The sequence below is a fragment of the Ictalurus punctatus genome, chromosome 9, assembly GCF_001660625.3.
Source record: "Ictalurus punctatus breed USDA103 chromosome 9, Coco_2.0, whole genome shotgun sequence".
NCBI classification, from domain to species: Eukaryota; Metazoa; Chordata; class Actinopteri; order Siluriformes; family Ictaluridae; genus Ictalurus; species Ictalurus punctatus.
Genome location: NC_030424.2, coordinates 19,870,820 through 19,891,601, shown reverse-complemented (window position 1 = coordinate 19,891,601; position 20,782 = coordinate 19,870,820). Strand labels below are relative to the sequence as shown.

Sequence of the window (20,782 nt, the reverse complement as noted above, 5' to 3'; positions counted from 1 at the left end):
CCATTTTCTTCCCCCTCTCGCTCTCCTCCAGACTACGCACCCACCCGTCCTGTGAATTACCAATAAAATTACATTTTTACTCATACTAAGTCTCCCTCATGTTTATTTCATGTCATTTTTATCCACAACACAGTGCATGTTTTCTCTGGATGAGAAAGGATAAATCTTTCAAACCAATCCCATATCTGTTTCACCCCCTGAGGGTGGAGCCACCATTCTGTTACCAGACAGCCATCCTTGGAGATAAGGTCTGGTCCCAGATTGAGGTGGCCCGAAACATGAGTTGCCAGGAGGGACAGCAGGTGAAGACTGTGTCAAAAGTAAGTAACAGTTTAAAAATAGTGAGAGAAGGTGTCTGTTCTGCATGTTTTTGTATAACACCACTGTGGTCCGTCCTGATAAGGATGTGATAACCCTAACGAGGAAGCAAAAATGCCCAAGGGCCAACCACAATATGATCAGCTCCAGATAAATGATGTGGGGGTTTCTTTGTACTGAGGACCTCTTTAACTATACTCTTTTCCAGGGCCACGGTCGTGATCAATGTTACAACAGGGTACATGAATCAAAATTTTAAAACACCAACTACCCTACACCAAAACCTGCTGAACTATAGCAACTGAAACTGGAACTAAACATTAAAAAAAATACATCAAATTATATGATTATATGATTTAATGTTTTGAATAATGAAAGACAATATGATACACATAATAAAATACAATTTAAATCTTTAAATTCCAATGTAAACGTTAAGTTGAAAAGTGCACTGAACACAGACTAACTTTGTTACGCTATGTAAGATATAAGAACTAGAAAATATATTGCAAAACTAAACCCTTTCTTAGTGAAGTGCCGTGCGCGAAACTGCAACCGGTATCCCCTGGCAACCGTGCGACAATACTGCGCATGCGCACCCATTATAGACCCGAGCAGGTCTGGTTGTGAGGTTTTGGCGCCCTCTGGAGGGTCAATTAAACTTAAACCTTTTTTGTATTCAATTTAACATTAAACGGAAGAACAACTTTTTCTCCCTTATTGTTCTGTATAAAAAACTAAACTGCTCTTCGGCTCGAATCTTCATTTAACCATTATTAGGAATTACAGCACAATATATTTTAAAGCTGCAGACACCACTTTTTCCAGACCTTTAAATCATCCAACTTAATAGCCACCACCATAGATGGAATCTATCGCAGGTTACTGATACTATCGTCAGTTGTAGCCTATTGTTCCCAGGGATAAGATCCAAGGTTCTTACTGGCACCAGGGCCTTGAGAGAACACACATAGTGCGTCTCAAATCGCACACGTATTAACTATTCTACGCAATTTTGTAGTATAAATAGTGTGATTATAGTGTTCACGCTGAAAACCCCCTAAAAAACAAAGTGCACTTTAAGTTCCCAGCACTCATTCAGTCAAAAAATAAAAAAAACGAAGTGTGGCATGACGGACACTTCATGCACTCAAAGGTCGCAGCTTTCCTTACGTAGCAGATTGGGAAGGGCTATATCAGGCTCAGATGCTGAACGAAAAAAAAATATATGTTTACATTGTCAGCAGTCATAGCCATAACCACAATTTACTATGTTGATTTTAAATTGTGCAAGCAAATTTTGCCTGCGATGACAATTACGCCTCCGTCTGACGGTGACTGTGGTCTTGTTGGGCATTAAGGGAAACGTTAACATAAACAGAAAAATGTACCAATTAATTTTTGTTATCTCTTTGGCTATTTCACCAATGCTAGTGAAACAGCATATACCCCCTGTTAGTACAATACCGAAAGTGTGCCATTTGAGATGATACTACCCTTCTAAAATTCATACACTAGACGGCAGAGTGTATAGTGCATAGTATAAGAGTATAGTGTATAGTATGTCATTTGGGACACAACTACAGAATTATACTGTGAAGTCTCATGGATGAATGTCTTACTAGATATTGTGAGTGACTATGACTATATCGGTTTACCTCTAAGCTCTTCTCATTCCTGTTGAGATCAATACCTCGGCATGTGGAACCAGGGTTGACCTTTATTACATTTATGGAATTATGGCAGGGGCCCTTATCCAGAGTGACTAACATTTATCTCATTTTTTATACAACTATGCAGTTGAAGGTTAAGGGCCTTGCACAAGGGCCCATCAGAGGCCCAGAAGTGTTTGAGAGTGTTTTTGAACAATGTTTTAAATAAATGATTTAGTTAGGTCAGTTACATTTTCAGGAAACTAGTTCATTACTGAAACTACTCTATAGCAGACACCACAGTGGCAAAGCCACAGGGTTGCTGGTTTGATCGGTTAATGTCTGTGTGGCTTGATAGGTTTTCTATCAGGTTTTCAATCATTTGGATTTCAGTTCATTGTTATAGAAGATCATTGTATACTAAACATAAACAAAAAAAATAATTACTTAGACAGTTTTTGCACTCCACATTTCAGTTACACATTTCACAAAAAGTTTTATTAAAACCATTGCACAGCACAAGCACAACTTACATTCAACATTACTCATCTTTTAAAGATGCAGATACTGTAGTACCAATAATACAGTTTGATGAAATCAAATGTTTGTAGATATTTTTTCTCTAATCTATGTCTATTTGTTGAATGGAATTAATGTTTGAAATAAATAAAGTGGCACTCAATAGCATACACTATCAATAGTTTGACATTTAAACAATTCCAAAGTAAATCTTTAGTATAAACATTTTAAAAGTGCGTGCACAGTTGATACAAAAAGAAGGGCTCTATACATCAACACTTTTTTACATTCCACATCTAACACAGAAAACATTCAAAGGCACAGAACGTCACTTCAAAACGATCCAGTCATAAAAGTATTTCAAGTAATCTTACATTGCAAAAAAGAGTTTGGTCAAAAGAAAACAACAGCACAGAGCCATCTTGTGTTAAAAAAAAATATACACTGTAATTCAATAAAATGGCTCTTATGTGTAATCACACAGAATATTATTTACAACTAGTATGTGTGAAAATCTAATTTTAATACTTTTTTGATAGCATTTATAGATGCAGCAATACTACCATGGATTTTGCCATGGCTTTAATATATTGCATTGCTTCTAATGAAAAGTTTAAAAATGAAACTAGATCATCCTATACATTATGAATAGGTGTCAGTCAAGAGATCGAATGGATGTAATTATATTCTGTTTCATATTTCAAGGGCTCATGTTGGACCTGTCAGTGGTAGACAATTGTTTGGCACTTTATTTTAGTGGTCCATAGGAATCATATATTGCAATAAATACAAAGCATGAATATAATTAACACATTTACATGAATGTAAGAATTAGGTCACCACTTAACTTAAAATCTAGATCTTACCTAAATGTTACAAATCTATATAAATAGAGAGTGAAAGTGACAGACGTGCTTTAATCAGAGCTTAACACTGAGAAACCAACAGGGGAAGTATGGGGAAGCATATTCTGGAAAAGAATCATCACGATACTTCACTTGGCATCACTGACCCCATGCTTCAAATCCTACAGTGAACCAATGAAATGGACACATACTGAAAGTATCTCACTCAAGTAAAAAGATTGCATAATAATACCAATACCTCATGAAATCCAAAGTGCATTTCCATATTTCTGATACTATTTCCATCCCTTCTGCATTGGATATCAATTTCTTTACTTCATTACTTCAGTAAATAGGTTATTCTACTATATAAGTATATACTTAGCAAAAAAAAAAGTTATTATGATTACGCATATTATAATGAAATAGAAAAGGAATGCAAAATAATTTGTCTTCAAATGACCTCTTAATAAAATTAATGAAAAATAATTAGAAATAACATATTGTTAAATCTATCTGCTGATAAAGACATTTTGTACTATGTAAACAAAAAACAACAACAACAAAAAAAAACACACACACAACAATGTCTTTACACATTACATCACATAACAAGCTACAAATTTGCAGATTTACAAATTGCACAAACTGCTGAATGCACCCTATCATGCATTTCTGATAAACTGTTACTGTCCAGTACTGGACCCACTTAGTACAAATTTTATACTCTGCTCTACTTAATCGGTCCAGATGAATAAAACAAACAAGATCAGCATCAAATTTAGCAAAATAATGAATTTACATCTGCAAGCTACCTGTGCTTGCAAATAAAACTATTATAAATTAATTGCAGGTACAGTGTCCTCTTCAAAACCCTCTGAAAGAGAAATTATTTATATATATATATATATATATATATATATATATATATATATATATATATATATATATATATATATATATATATATGGTTCCTGTTCTTACAACTGGTTACTTACTGGCCATAGACATGTGATTAGGATCATGAGTTATGTAGAACACACCATATTAACTACAACAAATGTGAATATCATGTTAATTTAATTTGACTCAAAAATGTGATTATAAGTAGCATGAGAAATCGGTAAACCGTGCACATCATACATAACAGGTTCGTGTGGTTCAAGTGCTCTAAATGATTTCTTGCCTGTTATCTTTTTACCCTCCACCCACAGACATTCTCCAAAACGCATTAATGACAAAGATGTCAAATCCAAAAAAAAACCCAAAACAAAACAAAACAAAAAAACAATTACCAATGGCAAAACGAATTAGGAAGAGTGCCTGTAGCACGGTGGAATTCTTAATGCTTCACTCTCTTAATCTTTCCTCTCGTCCTCCATATCGTCCTCAGACTGCGCTCCCTTATGGCTGAGTTTCTCCAATGTGTTAGAAGAAGGCAGGGACTCCTGATCATTCCCGTCAGTCTTTCGCTTAGTGGTTTCCTGCACAAACTCCTGAATCTCCACGGGCAGCCGACGAAACTTGTCCTGATACTCCTGATCCAGTTCGTTCTGGAGCTGCGAACAGATCATATCCATTACAAACTCAATATCTACACAGTGTTAAAGCAATTCCATAGAAAATGCCAATGGCCTTTCGCAGCATTTACACTTGACCTAACATTTACGCAATAAAGCATGAATCAAAATGATCTCTCCCAAGCTGACACCCTAATCACAAACTTTACAATCTGGTAAAGGTCACAATAAACGTGTCAAGCCGATAATACAGCTTTTTATAGAATCAGCGTTTGAGAGGGTGAACTGTTTGCCAGATGAAACCATTATGAGGTGTTAATGAAATCAGTTGTCGTAAATAATTAACATTATGAAGTACTTCTTGTTGGCACACAAGAGCAGCATCAGACATCACACTGTGATCTGCATAGAGATGTTAGTATGCTACAGTATAGATCAGTATATAAGGTGGCCTGGAAAAAAACACCAGGTGACACTATGTATAAAAATAATAATCCATCCATCAATTTTATAATAATAATTTTAAAAAATAAATAAATAAATAATAATAATAATAATAATAATAATAATAATAATAATAATAATAATAATATTGGGTGGCATGGTGGCTTAGTGGTGAGCACGTTTGCCTCACATTTCCAGGGATGAGGGTTCGATTCCTGCCTCTGCCCTGTTTGTGCGAATTTGCATGTGCTCCCTGTGCTTCAGGGGTTTGCTCTGGGTACTCCGGTTTCCTCCACTAGTCCAAAGACATGCATTGTAGGCTGACTGGCATTTCCAAATTGTCTGTAGTGTGTGAATGGATATGTGAATGTCCCTGTAGGATAAGCAGTACGGAAAATGGATGGATGGATGGATGGATGGCATTTCCTTAGTAAGACTATCTACAATTATTTCAAAGATGTTACAGATACTCTCAAATGGAATAACTCAGTGCGCCTATGCATGTATGTTACAGAGACAGATCGATGTCAGTGGATTGCACTGTCAACTAATTGTTGATAAGTGGCTAGTCATCAGCATGTGATTTTTTTTTTTATTATTATTTTTTTGCTATTATCATCCTAAATATTAGGTAACATTTATAGTGTCAGCAAAGTGCATTGTGCTGCCACATCTCTTTCACCGGACTAATACCGATCTTTATTTTTGTATTCCAAATGTTCTTTTCAGCCTTGCAGCCTAGGCTAGACCTGGCTGGTGAACGTTGTATGAGAACTATCGTGGACCGATGGGGATCCAAGACATTATAGATTTGTCAATGTGTAAATATAATTCAGGTGTATAAATTATCCAGCTTGACTTACAGATGTGCCAACAAATCACACACCTGGATATATACAGTATACTGATATTTCTGAACTACGTTTCAAAGACAAAGTAATTTGTTCATTCTTAATGTCATAATTTGGCAGCACTGGGAACAGATGCGCTTGTGGGTGCACTGAGACCTACATGACCCTAGGGAAAGAGATACATCTACAGAATACAGAAGTGCAGCTCCTGAAATACCTACCTGAGACTCTGGCACTTATTATATTGTAACAATTTCTACAATTTCTAACATCTTTCTCACTGTACAGAAATTCATGCACTGAACTTTGAGCCTGGACCTTTTGGACATCTCATCACTGAAGAAACTGTAGTTGCCTTATGTTCTTATCATGTTATACATGTCATCATACAGTTATTTGAAGGATATGATTTGTGATTTTGTATTGTTACATACATTGCACTACCATGTTATATCCTATAATTATATAAATTGCACTGCCACTTCATGATACTATACTTAATTATTCAATCTTGTCAGGCTGTACATCATGAATTGTGTCTGTACTTAATTTATTTATATCTTCTGCTAAGGAATTCTCAAATCTAATTGATCAGAAGGTGTTGATTAATTATTCTATAACTTCAGAACAGACAATAACCTCAACTGCAATTCAAGTGATAGGTTTATATTAATGCTCTCATTCTAACATATTACAGTTTCTATAGAACAACTAATTTACAGGGACTTGTATGGCACATGCTCCACATAACCTAAGTCTAATGATAAATAAGTTTAAAAACAGTGTTGTTATTTATAACATATAACACTGTAAAACAAGTAAAACATCTAATCACTAGTATGGTGAAAACAACACTTATTAAAGGAGTCCCCAGTGACAATGCTTTGTAACTGTCAGAGGTAAAGCTTTTTCTTTAATGTTTCACCAGGACAGAAGACTTCCTGCCTTTTGGTTTTCTGTAGCTAGCTGCATTTTGTCTTATTAATGTCAAGAAAGAGATAAAAGCAGGTGTAGGTGTGAGTGAGTTACAGAACATAAAATATATATATATATATATAAGTATTTAAAAAATTGTCATTATTTAAATATAAAAAATTTAATCACTGGAAAATTGCTGTAGTATAAGAATAATAAAACATTTTTGGGCATGTTTTTTGGGCCCCGTTCTTTATTCCTTATTTAATGTTATTTATTAATTTGCTATTTAATGTTTAATGTTATTTAACAGGTCTGGTGGTATAATTTTAACTTCGTACTGCATGCTGTTGGTCTGGTCATTTTGTATAACTACAATATTGTGGTTTTGGGATAGTTAAAGATAAATCCAGTGCACTCCTTTCACTCATAGAAAACTGAAGACATGACATCAGTGGTGAACTTATTTCCCCCATAATGGCTATAATGTATGTACACATCTACAGTCTCATAATGCAACAAATGCCGAATGTGCTGTAACAATACATAACAGCAGCTGCTGTGATGCACTGAACAAGTTACAAAGGAGGCCTTTTTGTCTTCTATTTAGGTGACATTAGAAGTATAATCAGTTATTTTGGTGGACGTTCGCTGAAGCTAGCTGTTTTGAAGCTTAAAATTCAAACAAAAACAGCACTTTTGTTTGGTGTTCCTTTCAATACACACACACGAACGGACATGCACACAGAAGCCCTGAAGAGAACTGATAGATCTTTGTCTTGATTGGTTGGATGTTGTTGATCCACATTATTTATCTTCAGGCATGTTTACAAAACCTGGGGTGTCACAGAGGCCAATGTTTCTCTTCTCTGAGTAGCTATTTTGTTGATAGAGAGAACTGCACCAAATATTACAAAACGTGCTCTAACTAAAATCACTCACCATGCATTTTTCATCAAAAGTTATACAAATCTGGAAGTATATGCTCAAGCTAAATACATGCCTATAGATCAAAAATGATGTGCATACCTTAGGTTTTTCTTCAGTGATTTGTTGAAGAATGTTCTTATGGTTCTCGGAAAGCTTTTCATGTCTTTTGGTTTGAGCATCTTCCAGCTGGCCAAAGAATATAAACAATAGAAACAAATCAGGTTAAAGGCATGTCAACTGTTTTCGGTCATGTACTCACAAACACCTCTGTGTGACAGAATACCTCTTACCCTTTTAATGTGTTGTACCACTTCATTAACATACGACCTGTTGATCTCCAGCTTTTCCCTAAAAGCACAGATATTTGATATTTTAAAAGTTGGGCAATCTATTAATCTGGTGATGTCTGTCACATGTCTGGTACGGTGTTTCACAGTTTCACAATGCTACACAATTTATTCAAATTTGATATGAGGCAGCAGTTATAAGAATCATTTGTAAAATAGAGGAACGTGAATCAACTCTTGACTGATTCTAGGACACATTTTATCTTTCACTGCCATCTACAGGACACTATCTCTCTAGGTACAATGACCTTATATTTACTTCAGAATGGCCTTTTTGTGTTGTTTTTTCCAAGAGTCAACTCAAAATCTCTACTTACTCCTCTGTCAAGTGTTTCTCTTTTGATTTGGCTTCATTCAGCTTCTCCTGCCTTTTCTTGTCCATTCTCTTTTTCAGTTCTTTCTTTTCTCTGTGGACATTAAGACATCAATAAGGCCCATGCTGGGACTAAACGAGAGGCATTGTTTTTATGTTTTATTCATATCAAGCTTACTTTTCACACAAGTCTTTCAGTTTCTTCATTTGGTTGCTTTGACTCTCCTCAGCTAGCAGGGTTAGTTTCTCCATTAGCTGTGGAATATGTATATATATATATATATATATATATATATATATATATATATATATATATATATATGACAAAATTGTGCTTCAATATATACATTTATTTATAGATAAGAGATTTAACTTAAGCTTGTGGCGTATAAATAAAAATTGTGCTATGAAATTTTCGACTGTACGAGATAGTAGCCATTCACTCTACCTGCTTGATGTGTTCTTTTTTCAGGTACTTCTCACTGTAATACTGTTCCTGCCGCAGATTCAGGAGCTGCTGCTGCTGCTGTTCTTTGAGCTCAGCCAGTTTCTGTCCACTCTCCTGGTCCAGAGTTGCCAGCTCCTGCTCAAAAAATGAGGCACCGTGCTCCGGACTGGAGGACAGACATCTGAGGAACAGAGCTCAAATCTCAAGTCCATCCACCTCCCAGCTATAGAGTATAAACACGATTGCACTTTTAAGAAGGAATCTTGAGCAGAGAATGTAGACCTACCTCTTCTTACCATCTCGTTTTGCAGATTTCTGCAGCACAGCTCTTCTGCGGAGGTAGTCATGCTGGAATTCGTTGTATTTGGCAGTATGCTCCTTGATCAGTTCTGTGGTTTTTTTGTGATGTTTCTTCACCAGCTCCTTCATTTCTTTATAATGTCTTCTCTGCTCCCTGACAAAAACCTTCTGCTGCTTCAGCTCCTCTAATGTGTGTGCTTCTATCTCTAAGATGGGACAAAGTTCATAAAGTTCTTCATTAGCCTTAAAGGAGAACATACAGTCATTAAATAGTTTTTATTGTCTGGACAGTTATTTTAAAAAATAATAAAAAATACAGATTTATTAGTCTTACGGGAAAGCAAGTGTTAACAAGTTGATTCGAAAAAAAGAAGACATTATAGGGGTTCAGGCAAGATTCCTTGTGATAAACTAATTGTATTATTCTTGTCTTATAGAACTATATATTGAATGCAATTAGGAATGTTTTACAGTCATTGTGGGTGTGTAGTATAAACAGTGACTGACCAGTGAGGACACTGTGTATAAGATCTTCAGTCTTTGCTGCAGATTTAGCTGACCCTAAAACACACAAACACCTGTACAGATAAGTTTTTTGAATATACAAAATAACCATTTTCACTCTCCAGCACTAGAAGCAATATTTGTTTAATATTTATGTCATTTTGAAATCGAAAACCCCTGAAATAAAAAAGCAATCTAGCACTAAATTATATTAACATAAATTTGGTGCGCTTACCTGTAGACTGGGGCTGTGTATTGATCTGTGACGCTGGTTTCGGCGTTACACTCAGAGTGTGACTCAGGCCATTCTCCACAGGTGCAGGTTTGGGCTCACTCTTTGCCTCTGAAGCCTGCTCAACACCCGAGTCAGTCTGACAAACAAGAGTAAATAAAGATGAAAACAATGTTGAAAACAACAGAGGATTGATTTTGAAGGGTCCTCTGTTTTTTGGTGAGTTTTTCTTAAATGCAATCTTGTCATTCAGAATAATGTTCCACATTACAAATCATGTGTTTCAAAAAAAAAAAAAAAAGTGGAAAAAAAAAAACAAAAACTGTCTAATCTGGGAAGGTTGGGGGGGGGGGGGGGGGGGGACTAAAAGAGGAGTGATGCAACAGAGAAGCATTCACCCTTTCATCAGGAAATTGCGAGTTAAAATCCAGATGATGCCACAGACACCAGTGGCCTAGGGAGCACAATTGACTGTGCTCTCAGAGAGGGACAGATGGCATACTTTCCTTCCCCTTTCGATCACAGTGAGTAGCCATTTGTAGGCATCTCTGAGTTATGTATGCAGAAGAGGGTGCTTCTGTATGTGGAAGAGATACAAGTGTGTTACTCTGCCGTGTGACGTAGCATGATCAGCATTTCTGAAGGATGTGGTTGGCATATGGATTCACATATCTCAGAGGAAGCATGTGTTAGCCATCCCTTCTTGGTTGGTAGCTGTCATACGACAGTGGAGAGATAGTGGGTGGGAATTGGCAGATGGCCAAATTGGGAAGAAAATGAGGGAAAACAAGATGTCATAATTTGTAACTGATATAAAGCCCTTTTTAATTACTAAAATCATTGTGACAATCACTGACCATTGAGTTAATTCACTGATAACTAAGTCAGTATCAGATATTAGTAGTTAAGAAACGGCAACAGTTAACACAATTTTAGGAGCAATTGTGGATAAAAGAAAACAAACCAGACAGAGCAAGTTGTGTTTCAAGTGAATATTCAGATATGTTAAAATTTCATAAGAGATTTTGTAATGTCTGCACTGTAAAACCGGATAGTTCATTTCACTCAAAAAATCTGAGGAAATTAATTACCTCAAAATTTATAAGTTGATAAATCAATTTCTTTAAGCCAAATACACTTAAATATAACAAAAATTTAACTCAGACTTAGGGTTAAGGTTATATTTAAGTGTATTTGGCTTAAAGAAATTGATTTATCAACTTAAAAATTTTGAGGTAATTAGTTTCCTCAAATGTTTTGCATTAAATGAACTTATCCGGTTTTACAATGCGTAAATGTAAATACAAGGGTCAAAGATAAGGTGTGTCTTTCGAAGGCTGTTCAATTTACCAAAAAATATTCATATACAAAAGTATTATATCAGTCCAATCTTAACTTCATTATAATAATTTGCATTACAGTCCTGACTTCAAATGTTTCAAAAAAGATAAAAAATGTACGGTAAATTCAGAACATTAATTCCACTCATATTATTCTGTTAAGCCACATGAGCACTGAGGAGAACCTGGAGTGAACTTTGTAAATTTGGATGTAACAAGATTCACTCATACACAGGTCCCACCTCTTTGGCATCTTTCTCCTCCTCCCCTTCTTCTAATGTCAGAGCAGCCAGCTGCTTGGATCGCTGCTCCATTAAGTTGACGTATCTAATGGGGTTAGACAGGGCCTCTATGACATCTGTTCCAATAAGAAACACACAGTCAGTCGTCACAAGCATGGCAAATTTCATTCAGACTGTCAATTCATCATTATTTGAATCCACAATGGCATTGCAATTTTTTCCCCTGCTGTCTCACAAGAATGTTATCTGTCTCGGCTCTGACGTCACTGGCGACTTCTGTGGAGGACTGAGCACTCCTCATAACAAAAGCTTTAAATGCTGTTGAAAAGGCTAGAGCCAGTTGCACCTGTAGGCCCCAACGGCATAAAACATCTGAAGTAAAATCACATATGCTGAACAGGAAGTACAAGTCCCGTTAGTCTCTGCATTTCACAGTTTCTGAATCACACCTTTAGCTCAGTCCTGCACTGCTAAAACCTGTGGCACTGTGATCATGATGGAATTTCACATTCGAACAATAGGGTGAAGAAGAAGGGCAAGTAATTATTATGTGATAATTTGATACTACTTTCCTGCAAAAGTGTCTGGCACGTAATCTTTCACTTCAATATACACGAATAGAGCAGGAAGAGTGAGTGACTGGTTTTTCTCATTTCTCAGTCCAATATACCGGTAACCTGTAACAACAATAAAGCTTGTGTAAGAACACTTTCATCATATAATTGGATATAACTCACATATAAATCCGGTTTAGCAGAGAAAGCAGACATCTACCTGGTCGAATGGCTGATACAGGAATTAAACGATGACCTATGAATTTTCCACCCTCCTCAAATACAGCTATTCTCATTGAGGCAAGAGTAGGTAGAACCACCTGTAAAAGAAGGGAAAACGACAGTAAAATGATTCATTAAAAGCCACATGCTGTGTGTGACAATTCTGAGTGAGGTGCTCTACCTTTTTAAAGACGATCGGCTCTTCATCCCACACAGGGTTGATGGCGTTGTTCTGGGATGTCTTTGTTTTGAATGCTTTCCGTCTCGTGTCAACTGGGAGCCCAAACATGTCAATCTCCACATACACCCCTACTTTCTTGTCAGTAAGGAACTGTCCTGATATGATCTGATTGGTCAAAACAGTAATAACTGCATTCACAATATAATATAATATATAATAATACATACGCAATCCTGTAAGTATATCTGTTACCTGGTTATATGAAATATGTTGATGTCAACTTTATGTTGAGTCTGTCTATGATCATGTAACCAGGACCTTCAAAATTCAGTACACATGTGCAGTACACGTTTCCTGCCGCTACTTAGTTCTTTGTCCTGTGTTCTTTCAACACAGGTTTATTATAATCCAAATACAGACATTTGCACAATACATTTAATAATTCACAAGAAAGAACAGAAATGAAGCTCCACATTCAATGACTTAGTGGTAGTTGTGAGCCAGTGGTATTATTAACTGAAAAGCTTGAACTGCACAATAAATAAGAATTATGGCTCTATTTTGTTTCACTTGCTGTAAAATCTGCTTAAGTTTTATATAACACCATATGTTGAAGGCTTAATTATTCTGCCCCAAAGTAAACCTATTGTGTAAAACAATAAAAGAAAAAAGTAGTAAAGTCTTGCTGTAGGAATTTAGAGCCAGAAGAAGAAATAAGGTATTTTTGCTAATCTCTCACTATATAGATAATATTCAAATAATTACGCATGCTTGTGTTTTGACAGCTTCCCACTCCCACTTCTAAAAGGACACAGTACCCCTAGTTTGTGATGATGTTATGGTCTGGGACTTAAGCCTAACATCATTTTTTTTGGATAATACACTAGTGAAACTTTTACTTTTTAGTTTTACTTTTATCTAAACCCAGACACAATCAATATCAGTAATAATGTTTCAGTAGTTTACAAAATTGCAGTAGTTGTGTTGGTATAGGTGTTCAGTATTTTGTATTAAGAAGTGCTTCTTACACCATGCAAAAAAAACCAAAATGTAGCCATTTACTAGTCATTTTATGAAATTCCCAAAGGGACCTCATATGCACTAAACAGAAGTCACAAACATTTACTTGCAGTGTGAAGCCAGTCCATAGGACACAAACCTTTATTGATAAAGTATTGGCTACAATCCCATCCACAGTGCTTTCTGTGAAGGGGTCAAAGTGCTTATCTGGTCGTCTCATGAACTCAGGTTTAAGCCTGTAGCCACTCTTCCCATTATACTCATACATGCCCAAGTTCAGCTGCATGGAAAGATCTAGGTAAGCAAAAGAAGATACAAAGAACATTTATACAAATGTATTTTCAGTTTTTCAACTACAATGAAATGAAGTCTCCTTCTTGGATCTAAACCTTGTTGTGGCGAAGGGGCTGGGGAAGTAGATGCGTGGTTGAGCGTCAGCTGCGGACAGAAGCGGCAGGAGGCGGGTTGAAGCGGCAGGTAATGTATAATGATTCTCATGTGTTTTTGATCAAGGTGAGTTTACTTATGTGTGCTTTGTTTTTGTTTTTTTCAGAACACTGTGAATGAGAGTGCAAGAGCTGAGCTGAACTGTTTGTGCTTGTGTGTGTTCACGACAACGGAAGCACTGAAAAGCATTTGTAGAGAAATAAAAGGGAAAAATGGAAGCATGGCGCTCCATAAAAAATTCCCTATCTCACAAATCCTCCTTCCCACATATGCACCGGGTGCTACAGTGGCACAGAAACCCAGTAGGAGGTACCACGTTTGGTTACCGGGACCCACCCCAGGAGCCAGGTATTGGGGGTGGTTGGTTTACAAATAATGATCACAGAAGGCTCTCCTGATTCAAGCTCTGCAGAGTAAATGTGGGGGAGTGTTGTCCTCTTTACTCTGGAACAGTGGATCAGCTCTTCACTGTGGTCTTTGCACATTTTTTTGAGGGGGCATGAAGTATGCTAAACCAATCTACATATTTTTTTGTGGATATGGAGAAAGACTATGATCATGTGCCACAACAGTTTGTTGTGGGAGGTATTTCAGTCCTCACTTCGTGCAGTCTGGTCTTGTCTGGTCAAAGTGATAGTTTTGTCCATATCCTTGGCATTTAGTCAAAACTATTTACGTTGGGTGTCATGCTCCTTCAAGGGTGTCTTGTCTCCGTTCCTTTTTGCACATTTCATGGACAAAATATCAGGACATAGTTAAGGTTTGAAAGGTGTCCAGTATCAGGGAGAAGAAGCAGCATCCCTGTTATTTTACAGGTGATGTTGATGTCTTGGCAATGTCAGAAGTAGACCACCAACACCCACTTGAATCCTGTTGAGTGTAAAGCAGCTGGGATCTCCTAGTCTAAGAGCATGTTTCGCTCCTAGAAAAGGGTGGTATGTTCCTGTTAGATAAGATGAGAGATATTGCCCCTGGTGGATGACTTGAAGTACCATTGGGTTTTATTCACAAGTGAAGTTCTATGCTTACCAGTCAATCTATGTTCATATCCTCACCCAAGGTCATGAGCTGTGGCTAGTGACCAACAGAATATGGTCAGGAGCTGCAAGTGTCAGAAATGAGGTTCCTCCTCAGAGTTACTGGGCTTACTCTCCATGGTAGAGTAAGATGCTCCGCAAGGCTTGAAGTAGAGCTGCTGCTCCTCCAAACCAAGAGGAGCCAGATGATGTGATTCAGGCACCTAATAAGGATAGCCCAAGTCAGATCCTACTAAAACTGTATCTGCTGGAAAGATTATATCTCACATCTGGTTTGGAACATTTAGGGACCCCCTAGGAGCTGGAATCTGTGGCTAGGGATAGGAAGTCTGGGCTGACCTTCTCAACGTGTTGCTACCTCAACCTCAACCAGGAAAATTAATGACATGATGTTCATATACAGAAGAAGACTTAAGAAATAGATTGCTTTTACCTATTGTCTGAAAGTTTAGTGCCACCAGCTGGCAGCCTGCGTTCCAGAACACTTGAGGCATGTAGTTGGAGGAGTCAACTCGAGTGCCCTTGGGGTAGATTCTACTGAGCTGAAGCTTGTTGTATCTTAGAGAATTTGGTTAAGAATGTAAAGGCATTCTTATAACAGTTACAAACTCCTCAATGTACAGTAAAGAGATTATTATCCTAAACATTTACAGTATAACACAGGGTAATATTCAGTGGAAGGAACATGATCATCTATAATTATAACCGATTACTATAGTTCTGACTATACTCACATACCTGCTTATTTGGGCCACAATTTGTGTATGAAAATTTAGATAAATATCCTCATTCCTCACCATGTTTATTCAGATACCATGTGGGTTACAGCAGGGTAGAACAGAAGTGGCAGTAACTTTTAACTGCAGGATTTATTAAATAGAAAAGATACTCCACAAACTCCACAGGAGTCTTGGTGAGCTGCTCCAGGGCCTTTGTCTCCACAAATGATGACATTTGATAACTGCGGTTGACCTCTGAAAACACAATGATGGAAAAGGCATCAGCGAGTACATCATAGTAGCAAATTAGGCCAAATGAATGGGCCCAACATTACAAGCAATTCTACTCACTTTTTGAAGTCTCAAAGGAGTGGAACTTAGTGGGTTGGATGTAATTAACTAGAGTGGACATTTCTTCAGTTGCAAAAGCCTCACATCCTGCTGTGCCCTGTAGAGAATTCATACACAAACATATCAGCTAGTAAATTGTCAGACTTGCTATAAATGTGATAAATAAGCTCACTTACCTCATCCATTGACTTCTTACAGTCATCATCATCATCGTCTTCATCTTCATCATCATCTGCCTCCACCTCTGCTGAAGCTAATGAACAACAGTAAAGAGGGTTTTAGAACAAAAAAAATTACAGACCTAAGCTTAAGGCCTGGTTTAAACTTCTGTGATTGCATATCTGCGAGCACATCAGGGCATCATGTGTAGACACTCACATGTACGTCATACTTGCATGCAACCTGAACATGTGCAATGTGGAAGGGGGCACTGAAAACTGTTGGGTACGTGTTGATTAAAAATACTAATGAAGCCAGGTAGCTTCATAAACGTTCATACAGTCACTGGTAAGAAATGATAGCTTTGTTTACTAATGAGAGTGCCTGAAACTACTGTAATGTTAGTGGAACTGTGCTGTGCATTGATCAGTAAATAGACACCGTGCCTAAAATGTCCAAGTTTAATTCATGCACCTTACATCACTACTGTGGGGCCTTAGAGGACAAAACAATATAATCACAGTATAACAGCCTATAATGGCCGTAACATGATGCTGAGCTGTACCGGTGAGCAGTCCTAAGCATATTATATATAAAATACAGAGCCTATATCAGCACTTGCTGACAAAACACTAGTTATGTCCCACAAAGAGTGTGTTCCTCCTAAAGTTGAAATGAAGCCACCAATAGTTTATATACACACCACTGGTAATAGCATAGTATGTCAAGCTATAAAAGCATTAGCATTGCATATGCATAGTTATCTCTATACTTTACAACCCACCAGATGGCACTACAAGGATAACAAATAGGGACAAAAAATGTTTGCACCTGAAACAGGTGGTGATTTAAAAGTCACTACGTAATTCTTTTCTTCATCCTAATGCTTTTTGATAAAAAAGACTAAACCTTTAACGGCATGTTGAGTTTACCTGCAGGCCCAGCGCTGGGGGAGGATGGCTCAAACACACTGGAGGAGTCACTGTTGGTGTTTGAGGCTTGCTCTGACAGCTTCTTCTTTGTGCTCCCATCGGGTGGTTTGGGGTGAGACTTTTTGTTCTTAATGAGGATCTTCCCTATGAGTTCCTGTGGACTGGGCAGTGGAACTCCTGACTCGAGCTAAAAAATACACAGAATAAACTATTTCCTTACATGCTGTCCTTATTGTAGACTTTGTGCATGACTGTAATAGTGTGAAAAAGATCTTGAACACCAAGGTACAAACCGGATATTTCTCAAGTGGCTCAGTTAAAAGGGCATCTCCAAAAATCGATCTGCAATATTCTGCCATCTTGGCTTGTTGTTTTGGACTGTAATTACAAGCACAATAATATTTTTGATTAAAAAATAATAATATAAAATTCTCAAAGGTAGGAATGTATTTTATCAGCCAAGCAATGCCATAGGTTTTTACAAAATGTTGCTACTTTAAAAGGTGTCATAATGAGCTGACAATTTATGCCACATTTTCTTGTATACAGCAAGAAAAGGAGCAGCAACAGTGTGTGGCATTTCAAGAGGGACAAGTGAAAACAAATTGTGCATTACAGACTATGCTATAATCATTCTACTCCTTGTTGCCATAGTTGCACTCAGCTTTTGTGTGTGCAGAACATTGGCACTCCAAGGCCAAAGGTAAGAGATGCTTGTCACATGCAAGCAGTGTGGTGTTTTCACTCACGAGTCCACATGATTCTCAAAGGACAGGATGATGGGAAAAGGAGACGTTTTAAAAGCACATTCGGCAATAGCCTCGATTACTTCCTGAAAGAGGAATAGATTGAATATGAATAAGTTTTAGAGGGGAGAATATAATCATTGAATGAGATGTAAAATCTAACACACTTAAGTTCTATGCAAATGCAGTTTATTTCAGGGTGAGAAACTCATTTAGCATTGCAATTGCATTAAAAGAAGTATTAAGTTAATAGGATACCACCAAGCTAAAGGCCCTCTGGGGTAAAACCAATAGAAAACCGGTTGCATCTGGATCAGTTTAAGATGTATCTAAGTGACAGTCCAAAGTTCATTGTGTCTACAACATGTATTACCTTAAAGGAGATCTCAGAGGTCATGGTGAAGCCATGGGTGATAACCGGTTCCTCTTCAGCTGTCCGGCCTTTCCAGCAGTCCAGTTCCACACAGCGACAGCCAGACAGCAGCACCTGCCTATACATCTCCACTGAAGAGTTTCCTGCTAGCTGCCCCGCTGGAAAATACACATGTACACACACACTCATTGTACAAACACACTGAGCATTTCCTGTACGACTGCCAAATATATTTTTTGAGCTTGGCGAACCCCAAGCCAGACAAGAGCCAGTGGCTGGGGTACATGTTGTCCCAGCTTGCCAGTGGGCGGAGTGTCTGGCCAGTACAGAATCCAGTGGACTTAACGATGTAACTCAGTTTGTGGGACTATTGATAAAGGAGTTTGGGAGTCCAGAGTACACCCCCAACCTGGATGATCTTTTGGGGGGAACCAGTTTGACAAGCAAGCCTGATCTGCCATTCACCACACATTATGAGCACGCTGACCGGGTGGCCTCCACAGCCGTAACTCCAGCCTGAGACCTATGAGGTGGTCTCCCATGCAGAGCTCCTGCCAGAGGTCAACATGGCGACCTAAACTCCAGAGGTCCAGCCTGAGACCCACGAGGTGGTCTCACCTGCAGAGCTTCTGCCGGAGGTCAACGTGGCAACCTCATCTCCAGAGCTCCAGCCTGAGACCCATGAGGGGTTTCATCTGCTGAGCTCCAGCAGGAGGTCGATGATTTGACCTCCCATGCCAAGTTCCAATTTGAGGTAGACAAGATGGCCTCCCATGCAATGTTCTTGCTAGAGGTCAATGAGGCAGCCTCCCAAGTCATGTTCCTGCTAGAGGTCAACGAGGCGACCTCCCAAGCCAAGTTCCTGTTGGAGGTCGACGAGACGACCTCCCAAGCCATGTGTAAGTTCTTTCCCTACCCTCCCTCCCCTACTGTGGATTTCATTCAGCCTGTAGAGTCGATGGAGAATGTCGCTCAGCCTCCCTGCTCAACTGAGGATGCCACTCAGCATCCCTGTACAGCTGAGTATGCTGCTCAGACTCTCTGCTCAGCAGAGGATATTGCTCTTCCTCCCGTTGTGGCCAAGAGCTCCGATTTGTTTCCCTGCTCTACCTTGGACCTCATTATGCCAGACTTCTCTATGGATGTTGCTCCACCTTCCCGCTTGGCTGAGGATGCCACTCTGCCATGCTGTTCTGCTGAGGACATCGTTCTGCCTCCATGTTCTGCTGAAAACATTGCTTTTTTTCTCTGCTTTCTACTATATGTCGATCCCCCTTCTTGCTCCGCGGAAGACATCGCTCCCCCTTCTTGCTCCGTGGAGGGCATCACTCTCCCTTCTTGCTCAGCGGAGGACATCGTTCCCCTCTCATGCTTCACGGAGGACATTGTTCCCCCCTCTGGCCTCGTGGAAAACTTTGCTCCCCCCTCTGGCCTCACAGAAAACTTCGCTTCCCCCTTTAGCCTCACTGTGAGACTTGCCTCCCACTTTGGCCTCATGGCGAGCGTCTCTTCACCCTCTAGCTGCATGGTGAATGTCGCTCCACCTTGAGCTTTGTTCCCTCTTCTGGTGGTGCGGTAGCCATCGCTCCATGCTCAAGAAAGGCAAACAAGATGGCGCACCAATTCAAGTCCCCATCTGAAACTGTTTTTCTGTCATGTCATGGCAAACTAGCGATTCCATTTCCCAGAATGCACCACAAACTACAAACATGGCTGATGACTACAACTCCCAAAAGTACACACAGACACGTCACCTTCTCCTGAGGACTAATCACACACACCTGTTCCCAATCACACTCACAATCACATCACACTATATAAAAGACTGTTCAATCACTGTTTTTGCAAAGTAATACACTCAGTTGCCATTGTCTCTGTCATTTACCAAGCCTTGCTATTGTGTTGTTATTCTGCTTATGATTCTACTTTACCCTTGACCTTGATTTTTGCCTTTCCTGCTCTAACCTGTTTATCTGATCACCTGACCTCTGACTGTCTTTGTTGTTGTTTTTGCTTTGCCTTCTGGATTATATGCTCTTCAATAAAGTTCTTAACTGTGTTGAATCCGTCCAAAACCTCACTACATGACAATGTATCATTCACATGAGCTAAATAACAATTTTTTTTTCTCTTTGCCTTAATAAATATACAATTTGGGGTGTTTTCACATAATGTGAAAAATGCATGGTAGAATCTAACAAATAAGTTAATTTAGCACCATGTTTGTCTCACACCTCCAAGGTTGAGGGTTCAATTCCTGCTGCAGAACAAAAAAATTGATTATTTTAAAGTTCAATTCCTATTTTAAACAGTTTTTCAAC

At 38.4% G+C, this 20,782-nt stretch overlaps 1 protein-coding gene across 2 annotated transcripts in view; it reads right to left on the bottom strand.

The window, feature by feature from the left end:
• Positions 1–4,285: 4,285 nt before the first annotated feature.
• The window catches only part of LOC108270307 (1-phosphatidylinositol 4,5-bisphosphate phosphodiesterase beta-1), a 41,229-nt gene continuing 24,732 nt past the window's right edge, over positions 4,286–20,782 (bottom strand). Inside the window, exons 11-32 of one of the 2 annotated variants that reach the window (XM_053682605.1) lie at positions 18,462–18,619; positions 18,092–18,174; positions 17,636–17,720; positions 17,343–17,529; positions 16,428–16,504; positions 16,252–16,348; positions 16,071–16,155; positions 15,615–15,739; positions 13,837–13,991; positions 12,678–12,842; positions 12,495–12,594; positions 12,296–12,397; positions 11,721–11,839; positions 10,142–10,277; positions 9,910–9,963; positions 9,389–9,608; positions 9,103–9,283; positions 8,833–8,909; positions 8,659–8,748; positions 8,285–8,342; positions 8,094–8,180; positions 4,286–4,893 (exon numbers count right to left, since the gene is read on the bottom strand). In XM_053682605.1, coding sequence (XP_053538580.1) covers positions 4,693–4,893; positions 8,094–8,180; positions 8,285–8,342; positions 8,659–8,748; positions 8,833–8,909; positions 9,103–9,283; positions 9,389–9,608; positions 9,910–9,963; positions 10,142–10,277; positions 11,721–11,839; positions 12,296–12,397; positions 12,495–12,594; positions 12,678–12,842; positions 13,837–13,991; positions 15,615–15,739; positions 16,071–16,155; positions 16,252–16,348; positions 16,428–16,504; positions 17,343–17,529; positions 17,636–17,720; positions 18,092–18,174; positions 18,462–18,619 — 2,642 coding nt within the window. In that variant the 3' untranslated portion in view covers positions 4,286–4,692. Of the gene's footprint in view, positions 4,894–8,093; positions 8,181–8,284; positions 8,343–8,658; positions 8,749–8,832; positions 8,910–9,102; positions 9,284–9,388; positions 9,609–9,909; positions 9,964–10,141; positions 10,278–11,720; positions 11,840–12,295; positions 12,398–12,494; positions 12,595–12,677; positions 12,843–13,836; positions 13,992–15,614; positions 15,740–16,070; positions 16,156–16,251; positions 16,349–16,427; positions 16,505–17,342; positions 17,530–17,635; positions 17,721–18,091; positions 18,175–18,461; positions 18,620–20,782 lie in introns of those variants that run through there. The other variant, XR_008396985.1, reaches the window with a different exon arrangement.